This window comes from Chlorocebus sabaeus, chromosome 20 (genome assembly GCF_047675955.1).
Source record: "Chlorocebus sabaeus isolate Y175 chromosome 20, mChlSab1.0.hap1, whole genome shotgun sequence".
NCBI lineage: Eukaryota > Metazoa > Chordata > Mammalia > Primates > Cercopithecidae > Chlorocebus > Chlorocebus sabaeus.
The window spans coordinates 92,140,311-92,154,960 of NC_132923.1; the positions used below are offsets into that span (position 1 = coordinate 92,140,311).

General features: G+C 48.9%; 2 protein-coding genes and 4 non-coding genes across 8 annotated transcripts in view; all 6 read right to left on the reverse strand.

Moving 5' to 3' along the window:
* On the reverse strand, positions 1 to 3,157 carry RPS8 (ribosomal protein S8). Of its 2 annotated transcripts, none has more exons than XM_007978996.3 (6): positions 3,062 to 3,157; positions 2,526 to 2,632; positions 1,895 to 1,994; positions 923 to 1,098; positions 584 to 713; positions 1 to 165 (listed from the first exon to the last, which is right to left on the reverse strand). In XM_007978996.3, exons 1-6 carry the CDS (start codon positions 3,063 to 3,065, stop codon positions 56 to 58), a joined length of 627 nt encoding a protein of 208 aa, XP_007977187.1. In that variant the 5' UTR covers positions 3,066 to 3,157; the 3' UTR covers positions 1 to 55. The 2 variants fall into 2 exon arrangements, with proteins under 2 accessions (XP_007977187.1, XP_007977188.1); XM_007978997.3 differs by having other exon boundaries at positions 561 to 713.
* On the reverse strand, positions 283 to 351 carry LOC119626447 (small nucleolar RNA SNORD38). Its single transcript, XR_005242611.1, has one exon. It is a non-coding gene; the product is annotated as a small nucleolar RNA SNORD38 (small nucleolar RNA).
* On the reverse strand, positions 801 to 869 carry LOC119626448 (small nucleolar RNA SNORD38). The gene has a single exon (XR_005242612.1). It is a non-coding gene; the product is annotated as a small nucleolar RNA SNORD38 (small nucleolar RNA).
* On the reverse strand, positions 2,076 to 2,179 carry LOC119626449 (small nucleolar RNA SNORD46). The gene has a single exon (XR_005242613.1). It is a non-coding gene; the product is annotated as a small nucleolar RNA SNORD46 (small nucleolar RNA).
* On the reverse strand, positions 2,719 to 2,798 carry LOC119626437 (small nucleolar RNA SNORD55/SNORD39). The gene has a single exon (XR_005242591.1). It is a non-coding gene; the product is annotated as a small nucleolar RNA SNORD55/SNORD39 (small nucleolar RNA).
* A 9,868-nt stretch (positions 3,158 to 13,025) lies between the features above and the next one.
* KIF2C (kinesin family member 2C) overlaps positions 13,026 to 14,650 on the reverse strand; it is a 28,092-nt gene continuing 26,467 nt past the window's right edge. For both annotated transcript variants that reach the window (XM_007978999.3, XM_007978998.3), the window contains 2 exons: positions 13,287 to 13,410; positions 13,026 to 13,138 (listed from right to left, as the gene is read on the reverse strand). In XM_007978999.3, the coding sequence (XP_007977190.1) occupies positions 13,056 to 13,138; positions 13,287 to 13,410 (207 nt within the window). In that variant the 3' untranslated portion in view covers positions 13,026 to 13,055. The remainder of the gene's footprint in view (positions 13,139 to 13,286; positions 13,411 to 14,650) is intronic.

Sequence of the window (14,650 nt, forward strand, 5' to 3'; positions counted from 1 at the left end):
TAGGGGAACAGAACAACAAACACCTTTATTACACGGGTGAAGACAAAACGAGGATTTATTTGCCTTTCCGGGCCTTGATTTTCCTAAGATAGAACTCCAACTCTTTGCCCTCTAGCACATAGCCATCTGCTCGGCCACACTGTCCCGGCCTGGAAGCAATGCACGCTGGAAGAGAGTAGGTGATCCTTAGCACCATGACAAGGTGGCCCCACCCAAACCTCTCCACCCCCTTAAGAATCTCTGTGGGTTTAGGTAACCTAGGGGCAAGCATGAAGCCAGCTGTCTCCTCAGACACACTTTATCGTCACTTACTGTCAGTAGCAGAACTGGACAAAGTTTTCATCACTGAGACAGCCCCCTCAGCCTGGGAAGGGACTTCCCCAAATACTAAAACTCCAAGCATGGACCTATGCAGACTCTTCTACCCAATGCTTTCCATTTCAACCTCACATGAATAGGACGGTGAAATGTTCCCCTTTTTGCTCACAGCCTGTTATTGGTGAACCCTTTAGACCGCATGGCTGGCAAAGGACTTAGACAAGGGAAAAGTGACTCCCCACCTCCAACACAACAGCCTTCTCACCAAGAAGCTTGCCCTGCTGGAACTGCTCCTCCAGGAGACTACTGATTTTGGCATTCTTTTTCCTTTCATCATATTTCTTCTGAATTTTTTTAGATCGTTTTTTGTTTAAAATCTCTTCTTCCTCAGGAGTCTGAAAAGGGGATACAAATTTATGAGCTCAAGGAAGGCAGGCAGGCCTTGGGAGCCTTTTCGAACCCTGCACACCCCAGTGCTGGCCTTCCTCAGCCTAAAGGCTCTCATCTCTCTCCCTTCAGTAGCAGAACTGGACAGAGTTTTCATCACGAGAAGGCTGGAGTCAGGCTGCCCTTCCCACAACCCCTACAGAGAAGTAACACGCACCAGCTTGGCTCCCTTCTTGCGGCCCAGGGGCAGTGCGTAGTGGGACTCGTACCACTGTCGGTACGGTGTGCTGTCAATAAGCACGATGCAATTCTTCACCAGAGTCTTGGTACGGACCAGCTCATTATTAGATGCATTGTAGACAACATCGATGATCCTTGTTTTACGAGTACAACCTGCTCACAGGAGAAATTTGGCATCAAGTAAACTGGAGGACAAATGGCTCTGGCACACTCCTCCAGGTTCTTCAGCCCCATGAGGCCTTAAGAAGAAATAAGGGAACGCCCAGCCTTTACAAGCCATGGGGCATCAGTTCGTCTTCCATAAACCCCTAACCCACGTTTCTAGTGATGTTTGGCAACCAGTCTTTATCAGCCCCAATCTCTCAGGCTGCAGAGTTGAGAGATCACAGCAAGTCGGGCACAGTGGCTCACACGAAGCCAAGAATTTGAGACCAGCCTGGCCAACATGGTGAAACTCCTTCTCTACTAAAAATACAGAAGTAGCCGGGTGTGATAGCGCATGCCTGTAATCCCAGTTATTTGGGAGGTTGAGGTAGGAGAATCACTTGAACCCAGGAGGCGGAAGTTGCAGTGAGGCAAGATCATACCACTGGCACTCCAGCCTGGGCAACAGAGACCCAGTCTCAAAAAAAGAGATTGGAGGAGGACAGCCTGGGTGGAGAGAACTTCTCCAGCTACCTTAAGATCTTTCAGCAAGAAGAAACTTCAAATGCCTTGGTCTAAGCCACAGACTACCTGCTAAAAGCACTTGAATCTTTTTTTTTTTTCCTGAGAGGCTCACTCTGTTGCCCAGGCTGGACTCGAACTCCTGACCTCAGGTGATCCGCCCGCCTCGACCTTCCAAAGTGCTGGGCTTACAGGCACCAGAGCCACCGCGCCAGGCCCACTTGGTAAATCTTAAGAAGGTTTAGGTGCATTTTCCCACCCACTCCCAAAGGGCCTCACTTACACTCTGAGCCCCAGGAGAAATTCCCTACGTCCAGCCTCAGGGCACGGTATTTCTTGTTACCTCCCCGCACACGGACTGTGTGGATGCGGCGCGGGCCAATCTGGAAAACACAAGGTTACAGGAACTAGGTTACCAAGGAGAGCAAGGCAGGAAAGGGAGAGGGACCGCGGCAGGAAGGAGGCAACAGTCAGTGTAACTATGACAAGTCCTTGCATTGGCAAGTGGCACACAGGTGACCAAGACGGCCACAACCACGCCTAAGGATTCTTTTTCATCACCTTACTTGCCTCCAAGAGGAAAGCCTGACCCCAAATGCTGAAAATTAAGCCTCTGTTAAAAAAAATCCAAAAGACTAGGATTCTATTAGCCGAGGTGCCACCCTCTCCAGAAGCTCAAGTCCCCCACACAGTATCCTTCTGAGACCCTAAGCTCCAGGGTTGGGGGCCTGAGGCAGCATTCCCTCTTTTGTACTTACTTACCCGACAGGTAAAGGGGGAAGGACACCCAGGCCCTAGTACAGAGAAATCAGAGCCCGAGAAAGAACGCACAACTGTCACACGGAGAGGCCCGAGCACGCTGGAGAGCCGGGGAAGGCGACCTCCCGGGCAGACAGGCCCACGCTCGCACCCACCTTGGTGTTGGCAGCCGGGCGCCCCAACTCATACTTCCGCTTCTTGTGGTAGGGCTTTCTCTTGCCCCCGGTTTTGCGGCGCTTGTGCCAGTTGTCCCGAGAAATGCCTGCATGTGGAAGCGGGGAAGGAAGCTTAAGCCACTGTGACTCGGTGGTAGCGACTCGCCAGCTCCCGACCCCCGCGCCGGCAGGCCGCACGCTCAGCTCTCCAAGGTTGGCTTCCCCACCGCGCACTCGGGAGTATGCAGCATTACTGAGTCGTCATCATACACGTGCGGCCCGGCCGGGGCCTCCTCCGCGCGGCAGCCATGTTAGCGCCGCTTGGAGCCTACAGCCCGCGGCCCGGAACCCGGAGTCCAGAGCCTTCGCAGCCCCCAGAGAGGGGCTCGGCGGCCGAAACCCGAGGGCCACCACTCCTTGTGGCTGTCCCTGGCCGGGGGTCGGGGCGCCTGGACTCCTCAGTAGGCTGTGAAGCAGGATGGGGCCTGATTGAGCTCAACCCCCCATCACGCGCCTAAACGCAGAGCGACACTCACCCATCGCTCGGCGCTGGCTGGAAAGAGAAATCGCAAAGATTCACGGTACGGTTTGTAAAACGCTGCCCCGCCCCTTTACTTTACGCTGTTTCTGAGCGCCGAAACAACGTCGGGCGACTAGACTTACGTGTTTGCTGCCGCGCCTAGAGCCACGAGTCTGGGAGGCTCCCGCAGGCTGCCTTCATCCGCAGACCCTAACCGACCCGCCTCCGACCTTGGGTTGGGGGAAGGGGGTCTGCGGCGTCGGCAGATCCGGGCGTGTTGAGACTAGTTTCAGAGGCTGCTGTGGTCGTTTAGGATGAGATGTGGGTGCGGCTGCGTTGAAAAAGGGTGGAAGGCAATGGAGTTGGAAACGACTGTGGACTTGGGTTTTGTTTTGAAGGGTTTGGTGGTAGATTGGACATGGGGATTGAGGGAGAGGGTGATGTCAAGGATTCCTAAGATTCTCACTTGATCAATTGAATAAATATTGGAGCCACTTACTGAGATGGGGTAGGCTCCTAAGGTAGGAGCTGTTCTGGAGACGTTCATTTTGAGATCTTGCTAAGTCATGTAAGTGGGAATGACAGGTAGGAAGCTGGTCATCCTTATAAGGGACCTGCACTGAAGATGTTTTGGGAATCGTTGGTTTATAAATACCACCAGAATGAACGGAACTTAGTATAAAGAAGGCATCAGCTAACTTTTCTGAGCTAGAAGAATATATATATGTTTTTTTTTTTTTGAGACGAAGTCTCGCTCTGTCGCCCAGGCTGGAGTGAGTGGCGCTATCTCGGCTCACTGCAAGCTCCGCCGCCTCCCGGGTTCAAGCCATTCTCCTGCCTCAGGCTCCCGAGAAGCTGGAACTACAGGCGCCCGCCACCACGCCCGGCTCATTTTTTTTTTTTTTTTTTTTTTTTTTTTTTTAGTATTTTTAGTAGAGACGGGGTTTCACCGTGTTCGCCAGGATGTTCTCGATCTCCTGACCTCTTGATCCGTCCGCCTCGGCCTCCCAAAGTGCTGGGATTACAGGCGTGAGCCACCGCGCCCGGCCGGATATATATTTTTTAATTAAAAAAAAAAAAAATTTAGGCCTGGCGCGGTGGCTCACGCCTGTAATCTCAGCATTTTTGGGAGGCGGAGGCGGGCGGATCACGAGGTCAGGAGTTTGAGACCAGCCTGGCCAACATGGTGAAACCACGTCTCTACCAAAAAAATACAAAATTTAGCTGAGCATGGTGGCGCTCACCTGTAGTCCCAGCTACTCAGGGAGGCTGAGGCAAGAGAATCACTTGAACCCGGGAGGCGGAGTCCAGCCTGGGCAACAGAGCGAGACTCCATCTCGAAAAAAATTTTTTTAAAATTTTTGTGGGTACATAGTAGGTATATATATTTATGGGGTACATGAGATATTTTGTTTCAAGCATGCAGTGTGAAGTAAGCACATCATGGAGAATGGGGTATCCATCCCCTCAAGCATTTATCCTATGAGTTACAAACAATCCAATTAATCCTAGCACTTTGGGAGGCTGAGGCGGGCAGATCACTTGAGGCCAGCAGTTCGAGACAAGCCTGGCCAACATGGCTAAATCCCGTCTCTCCTAAAAATACAAAAGTTAGCTGGGCGTGGTGGCAGGTACCTCTAATTCCAGCTACTTAGGAGGCTGAGACATAAGAATTGCTTGAACCCAGGCGGGGCGTGCTGGCTCACGCCTTTAATCCCAGCACTTTGGTAGGTCGAGGTGGGCAGATCACCTGAGATCAGGAGTTCGAGACCATCCTAGCTAACATGATGAAGTCCTGTCTCTACTAAAAATACAAAAATTAGCTGGGCATGGTGGTGCTTACTTGTAATCCCAGCTACTATGGAGGCTGAGGCAGGAGAATCGCTTTAACCAGAGAGTTGGAGGTTGCAGTGAGCTGAGATCGCACCACTGCACTCCGTCCTGGTGAGAGTGAAACTCCGTCTCAAACAAAACAAAAAAAATTAGCCGGGCGTGGTGGTGGGCACCTGTAATCCCAGCAACTCGGTTGGGAGGCTGAGGAAGGAGCATCGCTTGAATGGGGAAGTGGAGGTTCCAGTGAGCTGAGATGGCACCAGTGCACTCACTCCAGCCTGGGTGATGGAGTAAGACTGTGTCTCAAAAAAATAAAATACACAATTAAGTTATTATTTATTATAGTCACCCTGTTTTGCTATCAAATAGTAGGTCTTATTTATTCTGATATTTTATTTTTGTATCCATTAGAGATCCCCACTCCCCCCCACCCTCCCACTAACTTTTCTAGCCTCTGGTAACCATCCTTCTACTCTCTAGAGGTCCATGAGTTCAATTGTTTTGATTTTTAGATCCCACAAATAAGTGAGAACATGCGATTCTCTTTGCATGCATGTGTTTCTGTGCCCAGCTTATTTCACTTAACATAATGACCTCCAGTTCAACCCATGATGTTGCAAATGACAGGATCTCATTCTTTTTTATGGCTGAATAGTAATCCATTGTGTATATGTACCGCATTTTATCCATTCATCTTTTTTTTCTTCTTTTTGAGATGGAGTCTTGCTCTGTCACCCAGGCTGCAGTGCAGTGGCATGATCTCAGCTCACTGCAACCTCTGCCTCCCAGGTTCAAGGAATTCTGCCTCTTGAGTAGTTGGGATTACAGGCATGCGCCACCATGCTTGGCAAAATTTTTGTATTTTTAGTAGAAACAGGGTTTCACCATGTTAGCCAGGCTTGTCTCGAACTCCTGACCTCAGGTGATCTGCCCAACTCGGGCTCGGCCTCCCAAAGTGCTAGGATTACAGGTGTGAGCAACCATGCCCAGCCCCATTCATCTTTTTTAACTTTAATTTTTTTTGAGACAGTCTTGCTCTGTCACCCAGGCTGGAGTGCAGTGGTGCGACGTTGGCTTGCTGCAACCTTCATCTCTCGGGTTCAAACTATTCTCCTGCCTCAGCTTGCCAAGTAGCTGGGGTTACAGGTATGGGCCACCATGCCCAGCAAATTTTTGTATTTGTAGTAGAGATGGGGTTTCACCGTGTTGGCCAGGCTGGTCTTGAACTCTTGACCTCAAGTGATCTGCCCGCGTAGGCCTCCCAAAGTGCTGAGATTACAGGCATGAGTCACTGTGCCCAGCCTGATTTCCTTTATTTTGAGCATATACCCAGCAGTGTAGGAATCTCCAAACTATTCTCCATAGTGGTTGTACTAATTTACATTCCCAACAACAGTGTAGGAGGGTTCCCTTTCCTCCACATCCTCGCCAGCATTTGTGATTGCCTGTGTTTTAGAAATAAGCCATTTGAACTGGGGTGAGATGATATCTCATGGTAGTTTTGATTTGCATTTTTCTGATGATCAATGATGTTAAGTACCTTACCTATGCCTGTTTGCCATCTGTATGTCTTCTTTTGAGAAATGTCTATTCAAATCTTTTGCCCATTTTTTGATTGGATTATTAGTTTTTTCCTGTAGAGTTGAGCTCCTTATATATTCTAGTTATTAATCCCTTACAGATGGGTAGTTTGCAAATATTTTCTCCCGTTTTGTGGGTTGTCTCTTTACTTTGTTGATAGTATCCTTTGGTGTGCAGAAGCTTTTTAACTTGATGTGATCCCATTTGTCCATTTTTGCTTTGGTTGCCTGTGTTTATGGGGTATTGCTCAAGGAATTTTTGCCCAGACCAATATCCTGGAGATTTCCCCCAATTTTTTTTTTGTAGTAGTTTCATAGTTTGAGGTCTTAGATTTAAGTCTTTAATCCATTTTGATTTGATTTTTGTACACATTCAGAGAAACTTTCCTAGCAACAAACTATAGTGTAGTCTTTAAAGTGTAGTCTTTAACATTTCTTAAAAAGAATATATAGGAGGCCAGGGGCGGTGGCTCACACCTGTAATGGCACCCTGTCGGGAGGCTGAGGCAGGTGGATCACGAGGTCAAGAGATCAAGACAATCTTTGCCAACATGATGAAACCCCGTCTCTATTAAAAATACAAAAATTAGCTGGCCGTGGTGGCGTGCATCTGTAGTCCCAGCTACTTGGGAGGCTGAGGCAGGAGAATCACTTGAACCCAGGAGGCAGAGGTTGCAGTGAGCCAAGATCACGCCATTGCACTCCAGTCTGGCGACAGAGCAAGACTCCGTCTCAAAAAAGATAAAAATAAAAAAATGTAGCAGCCAGGCATGGTGGTATGCGCCTGTAGTCCTAGCTACTTGGGAGACTGAGGCTGTAGGATTACTTGAGCCAGCAATTCAAGGTTACAGTGAGCTATGATCATGCCACTGCACTCCAGCCTAGGCAACAGAGCAAGATCCTGTCTCAAAAAAAAAAAAAAAAAAAAAAAAAGAGGCCGGGCGCGGTGGCTCAAGCCTGTAATCCCAGCACTTTGGGAGGCCGAGATGGGCGGATCACGAGGTCAGGAGATCGAGACCATCCTGGCAAACACGGTGAAACCCCGTCTCTACTAAAAATACAAAAAATTAGCCGGGCGAGGTGGCGGGCGCCTGTAGTCCCAGCTACTCGGGAGGCTGAGGCAGGAGAATGGCGTAAATCCGGGAGGCGGAGCTTGCAGTGAGCTGAGATCCGGCCACTGCACTCCAGCCTGGGCCACAGAGTGAGACTCCGCCTCAAAAAAAAAAAAAAAAAAAAAAGAAAAGAATTGACCTAAGCAGCCTCTCCAGCTGCCTTTAAAAAAAAGTAATAATAAAATAATAAAAAATAAAAGAAATACAAGAAAAAAGCATAGGTCCAAGGCTTTAGGAATGTCTACATTCCGGCCGGGCGTGGTGGCTCATGACTGTAATCCCAGCACTTTGGGAAGCCAAGGTGGGCAGATCACCTGAGGTCAGGAGTTGGAGACCTGCCTGACCAACATGGCGAAACCCTGTCTCTACTGAAAATACAAAATTAGCCAGGTGTGGTGGCACACGCCTATAATCCCAGCAACTCAGGAGGCTGAGGCAGGAGAATTGCTTGAACCCAGGAGGCAGAGGTTGCAGTGAGCTGAGATCGCACCATTGTACTCCAGCCTGGACAACAGCAGCAAAACTCCATCTCAAAAAAAAAAAAAAAAAGGAATGTTGTCATTTCAAGGCCAGATAGAGAAAAACAGCTGGTAAAGGACACAGAAAGAGAAATTAGAGTGGCTAGAGGAAAGCCAGCACAGGGTGCTGCCATAGCTTAATGCTGCTGTTAAATGAGGACTAAAAAGTGATTATTAGGCTGGGTGCGGTGGCTCACGCCTGTAATCCAGCACTTGGGGATGCCGAGCGGGTGGATCACCTGAGGTTAGGAGTTCGAGACCAGCCTGGCTAACATGGTGAAACCCCATCTCTACTAAAAATACAAAAATTACTCGAGTGTGGTGGTGGACGCCTATAGTCCCAGCTACTCTGGAGGCTGAGGCGGGAGAATCGCTTGAACCTGGGGGGCAGAGGTTGCAGTGAGCCGAGGTCACTTCACTGCACTCTAGCCTGGACGACAAGAGCGAAACTCCGTCTCAAAGGAAAAAAAAAAAAGGTAATTATTGGATTTAGTAACCTGAAAGTCCTTGGTGATATTGGCGAGAGCAGTTTCTGTGTAGTACAGTGGGAAAAATCTTGAAATAGACTGGGAAGTTAAAAAATCCAATGTATGTAGACGATTCTCTTGAGAGGTATGACTTTAAAGGGGAAAGAGAGAATTAGGTTGTTGACTGGAAAGGAATGTAGAGCAGAAGGGTAGTTTTTTAAGGGAGTAAACTGATGAGTAGCTTCTACTACACTTGGCTGCAGATCCTGTGGAAGAAATTCTCTTAACGTTATCCCTTCTTTTTTTTATGTGATGGAATTTTGCTCTTGTTCCCCAGGCTGGACTGCAATGGCGTGATGTTGGCTCACTGCAACCTCCGCCTCCCGGATTCAAGTGATTCTCCTGTCTCAGCTTCCTGAGTAGCTGGGATTATAGGCGCACACCACCATGCCCAGATAATTTTTGTATTTTTAGTAGAGACAGGGTTTCACCATATTGGCCTGGCTGGTCTTGAACTCCTGACCTCAAGTGATCCACCCACCTCAGCCTCCTAAAGTGCTAGCAGTACAGGCATGAGTGACAGTGCCCGGCCTATCCCTTCTTTCTTGTATCTTCAACCTTAAATCTAAATTCCTTACTTGGGCCTAGACAACCCCAGTGTTAGGCCTCTGCTTATCTCTTTGCTTATTTCCTACCTCTCCAATCTCTCGCACGGCCCTGCTGGTCCTGCCTTAAACCTTCAGGCTGTGCCTCAGGCCTTCTTGCTCTGGCAGGAAATGCTCTTCACCCAGGTCTTAGCATGGCTCCCTCCTTCAATTCATTCAAGTCTGCTCAAAATGTCACCCCTCTACACACACTGGGAGGCCTTTTCTGAGCCTGTTTTTTGTTTTGTTTTGAGACGGAGTTTTGCTCTTGTTGCCCAGGCTGGAGTGCAATGGTGCAATCTCGGCTCACCACAACCTCTGCCTCCCAGATTCAAGTGATTCTTCTGCCGCAGCCTCCCGAGCAGCTGGGATTACAGGCATGCACCACCATGCCCGGCTAATTTTTTTTTTTTTTTTTTTTTTAGTAGAGATGGGGTTTCTGCATGTTGGTCAGGCTGGTCTTGAACTCCTGACCTCAGGTGATCTGCCTGCCTCAGCCTCCCAAAGTGCTGGGATTACAGGTGTGAGCCACCATGCCTGGCCTTTTTTTTTTTTTTTTTTTTTTTTTTTTTTAAATTTTAGACACAGGGTCTCATTATACTGCTCAGGCCAGAGTTCTGAGTCTGCTTTCTAAAGTAGCGACACTCTCATCTTTCTCTACCCACTTACTACCTATCATTTGTTTACATGCACATTATCTGTTTTCTCCACTGAAATACAATGTACACAAGGGTAGAAACTTATTCACTGCCATATTTCTAACACCTATACATAGAATCATGCTTGCTATTTAATAAGTCCTCAATACTTTTTTTTTGTTTTGGAGACGGAGTCTCAGTCTGCCTCCCAATCTGGAGTGCAGTGGCGCGATCTCGGCTCACTGCAAGCTCCGCCTCCTGGGTTCATGCCATTCTTCTGCCTCAGCCTCCCTAGTAGCTGGGACTAAAGGCACCCACCACCACGCCCAGCAAATTTTGTGTGTGTGTATGTGTATTTTTAGCAGAGATGGGGTTTCACCATGTTAGCCAGGATGGCCTCGATCTCCTGACCTTGTGATCTGCCCGCCTCAGCCTCCCAAAGTGCTGGGATGGCATGAGTCACCGCGCCCGACCTTTTTTTGTTTTTGATACGGGGACTGGCTCTGTCGCCCAGGCTGGAGTGCAATGGTGCAATCTCAGCTCATTGTAACCTCTGCCTCCCAGGCATAAGCCATCCTCCCACCTTACCCTCCCAATGAGTTGGGACCACAGGCACATGCCACCACGCCTGGCTCATTTTTGTATTTTCTGTAGAGATTGGTTTTTGTTTTTTTTTTTTTTTTTTTTTTTTTTTTTTTTTTGAGACAGCCTCGCTCTACTGCCCAGGCAGGAGTGCAGTGGTGCGACCTCAGCTCACTGCAGCCTCTGCCTCCCAGGTTCAAGCAATTCTTCTGCCTCAGCCTCCCGAGTAGCTGGAATTATAAGTGTGCGCCACCACATCCAGCTCATTTTTGTAGAGACAGGGTTTCACCAGGTTGGCCAGGCTGGTCTCCAACTCCTGGCCTCGTTTTCCGCTCATCTTGGCCTCCCAGAGTGCTGGGATTATAGGCGTGAGCCACAGCACCCAGCCAAGACTGGGTCTCATTTTGTTGCCCAGGATGGTCTTGAACTCCTGAGCTCAAGCAATCTGCCCACCTCGGCCTCCCAAAGTACAGCACTCAATAAATATTTAAATCTACTCACATTGTATTTACTTGGTTTTCCCAGGTTTAATATAGCATATTAATGGAGTAAAGGAAGAAACAAAACCACATGATCACTTCAAAACACAGAAAAGGCATTTGACAAAATCCAATACCCTTTGGCGATTTTTTAAAAGACTCAACAAACTAGAAATAAAAGTAAACTCCTGGCGTAGTGCCGTGGCTCATGCCTGTAATCCCAGCACTTTGGGAGGCTGAGGCGGGCAGATCACCTGACATCGGGAGTTCAAGACCAGCCTGACCAATATGGAGAAACCCTGTCTCTACTAAAAATACAAAATTAGCTGGGCGTGGTGACACATGCCTGTAATCCTAGGAGGCGGAGGTTGTGGTGAGCGAAGATCACGCCATTGCACTCCAGCTCAGGCAACAAGAGCAAAACTCCATCTCAAAAAAAAAAAAAAGAAAAAGAAGGTACCCTATTATAGTCAGCCCAGGGCCTGTTAGATTCTGTGAGGTTGAGGCAAGGAGTCTCCCTGACTGAGGGCTCCCTAAACACACATTTGGTTATATGGTTCCTAGCCTTAAACCTTTTAGCGATGCCTCATTACCATTCATACAAAGGCTGAATAAAGCACTTAACTTGCTGGACAGGGAAGGATCCAAAGGGAAACACCAATTTGGTCTTGAAGAAAAAGTCTGCCCAGTGGACTGAAGGCCCAGTCACAGGGCATGAACAGTTTAGGAACCGGAGAACTCTATAATCCATGTCATGGAACATGGATTATCGGAATGGTAATGAGGTTGTTTCTGTTTTTTGAGACGAGTCTTGCTCTTGTTCCCCAGGCTGGAGTGCGATGGCACAATCTCAGCTCACTGCAACCTCCGCCTCCTGGGTTCAAGCAGTTCTCCTGCCTCAGCCTCCTGAGTCGCTGGGATTACAGGCACCTGCCACCACAGCCGGCTAATTTTTTGGATTTTTAGTAGAGACGGGGTTTTACCATGTTGGTCACAAACTCCTGACCTCAGGTGATCCGCCCACCTCAGCCTCCCAAAGTGCTGGGATTACAGGTGTGTGCCACCACGCCTGGCCTTTTTTTTTTTTTGAGACAGAGTCTTGCTCTGTTGCCCAGGCTGGAGTGCTGTGGCAGTCTCGGCTCACTGCAGCCTCCACCTCCCAGGTTCAAGCAATTCTCCTGCCTCAGCCTCCTGAATAGCTAGAACTATAGGTGCGTGCCACCATGCACTATACCCGGCTAATTTTTGTATTTTTAGTAGAGATGGGGTTTCGCCACGTTGGCCAGGCTGATCTCGAACTCCTTACCTCGAGATCTGCCCGCCTTAGCCTTCCAAAGTGCTGGGATTATAGGCGTGGGCCATCACGCCTGGCAGCCATCTTCCTTCTACTTAAGAGTTCCTGTTCCCAGGCCTAGTAAGCATCTCATAGACATCAAACAAGTCACAGGAGTCTTCAGCTTGTCATTGGAATTGTAGGCGTGGATATGGCCTCCTGGAAGTACCGAATTAGTACTACCCAGAGGCCAAAGGTAGTCATGTCCTTAGTCCCAGAAGGCTCAGACACATCCCAGGCCCTTTCCACACACTTAAACAGCTAATTTATTTTCTTCTCTTTATTGTTACATACAATGTATAAACACATAAAACGGAAAACAGTAGGGATCCTCTTGGATCTCTAGGAAGACAGTAAGGTAGAAAGTCATCTCAGAAACATTTTTTTGAAGTACAAGACATTCAGTGCTCGGACCAAAGAAGGTTTAGAGCCAGCAGATAGCTGGACTAAAGGCTCCCTCTCTCTCCCCAGAGCCAGGACAACCCCAGGGAGCTCTCCATTAGCAGCCAGTCCACACAGGCAGGATGCTGTGGAGAAAGCTCTATGCTGAAAACATTCCCCTTGATGGGAAGAAGGGCAACACAAAAGGGTAACTAAGAGCTCCTTCCTCCCACGAGGGCGACAACTGAGGAAAAGAAAAGGAGTGTTCCATGTCACTCGGACCCCTCCCCAGCTGCCTTGGGCCCAGATGCCCCCATATGTGGCGTTTACCAGAACCTGTCCCAGCTCAGACCCTGCCTAGACCCACCAGGTGCCCAAAATTCTCTGGGGAGGGCCAGGGAAGAGGCTGGGTGTCAAAGCAAACAGATCTTTATTTGCAGTCATCACTGGGGCCGTTTCTTGCTGCTTATTTGTCTGCTAGCCTGCTCTTCCAGCTGCATGGCCAGGCGCAAGGCCTTGATGACATCTGGAAGAAAGGGGTAGTGGTATATATGGGGTTAGTGAGCGTCTGAGGAGCCCCCATTCACTCAAGGCAGAGCTGCTATCACTTGCAGCTGCCCAAGAGCCAGCAGAGGCCACCATCGTCCACCTGCACCCCATCCAGCCACACTCACCTCGCAGGGCCGAGAAATGCTTGGCTTGCTGGGCCAGAGCAAATTCCGCTTTGTTCACAAAGGTCTCTAGGTCATAGTCCGGCTGCTCAGTCATCTCAGAGAGCTCAAGCCAGTCTGGTCCTTGCTACAACACAGGGAGGACCTTGTCAGTTCAATAACCATTTAGCAAATCATTCCTAGGGTCCTAACAACTGCAATGCAGACACCTGAGCAAGATGCCTTACCTCTGGTCCATGACCCATACCCTGCCTGTGCACCCTCTTCCCAAGGAAATCTTTAGCTTGAATTCACCCTCTTCCTACCCCAAGCTTCTTTTTTCTTTTTTTTTTTTTGAGACGGAGTTTCGCTCTTGTTGCCCAGACTGGAGTGCAATGGCGCAATCTTGGATCACCACAACCTCCACTCCCCGACTTTAAGGGATTCTCCTGCCTCAGCCTCCCAAGTAGCTGGGATTACAGGCATGTGCCACCACGCCCAGCTAATTTTATATTTTTAGTTGAGACGGGGTTTCTCCATGTTGGCCAGGCTGGTCTTGAACTCCTGATCTCAGGTGATCCACCAGCCTCAGCCTCCCATAGTGCTGGGATTACAGGCCTGAGGAACCATTCCCGGCCTCCTACCCCAAGCTTATCCCCATCTCTTATATCAAACGAATAACATCATTGGTCCTGATGCCCAAGCTAGAAATTTGAGTGATTTTATTTTTATTTTTTTTGAGATGGAGTCTCACTTTGTCACCTAGGCTAGAGTGAAGTAGCGTGCAATCCTGGCTCACTGCAACCTCCGCCTCCCAAGTTTAAGCGATTCTCCTATCTCAGCCTCCTGAATAGCTGGGACTGCAGGTGCACGCCACCACACCTAGCTAATTTTTTTTTTTTCTTTGAGACGGAGTCTTGCTCTGTCACCAGGCTGGAGTGCAGTGGTGCGAACTCGGCTAATTGCAAGCTCCGCCTCCTGGGTTCAAGCGATTCCCCTGCCTCAGCCTCCCAAGTAGCTGGGACTATAGGTGTGTGCCACCACGCCCAGCTAATTTTATTTTAGTAGAGATGGGGTTTCACCATGTTGGCCAGGATGGTCTTGATCTCCTGACCTTGTGATCCATCCGCCTTGGCCTCCTAAAGTGCTGGGATTACAGGCATAAGCCACCATGCCCAGTCCAAGTGACTTTATTCTTTCACTCTACTTGTCACCAAATCCTCCCCAATTCTGCTCCCTAAATGGTTCTTTTTATTACATTTTTTGCTGCTCACACCACCTTTGGGATATTTATTTATTTTTATTTTTTGTAGAGATGGGGCCATGTTGCCCAGGCTGGTCTCGAACTCCTGGGCTCAAGTGATCTTCCTTCCTTGACCTCCCAAAGT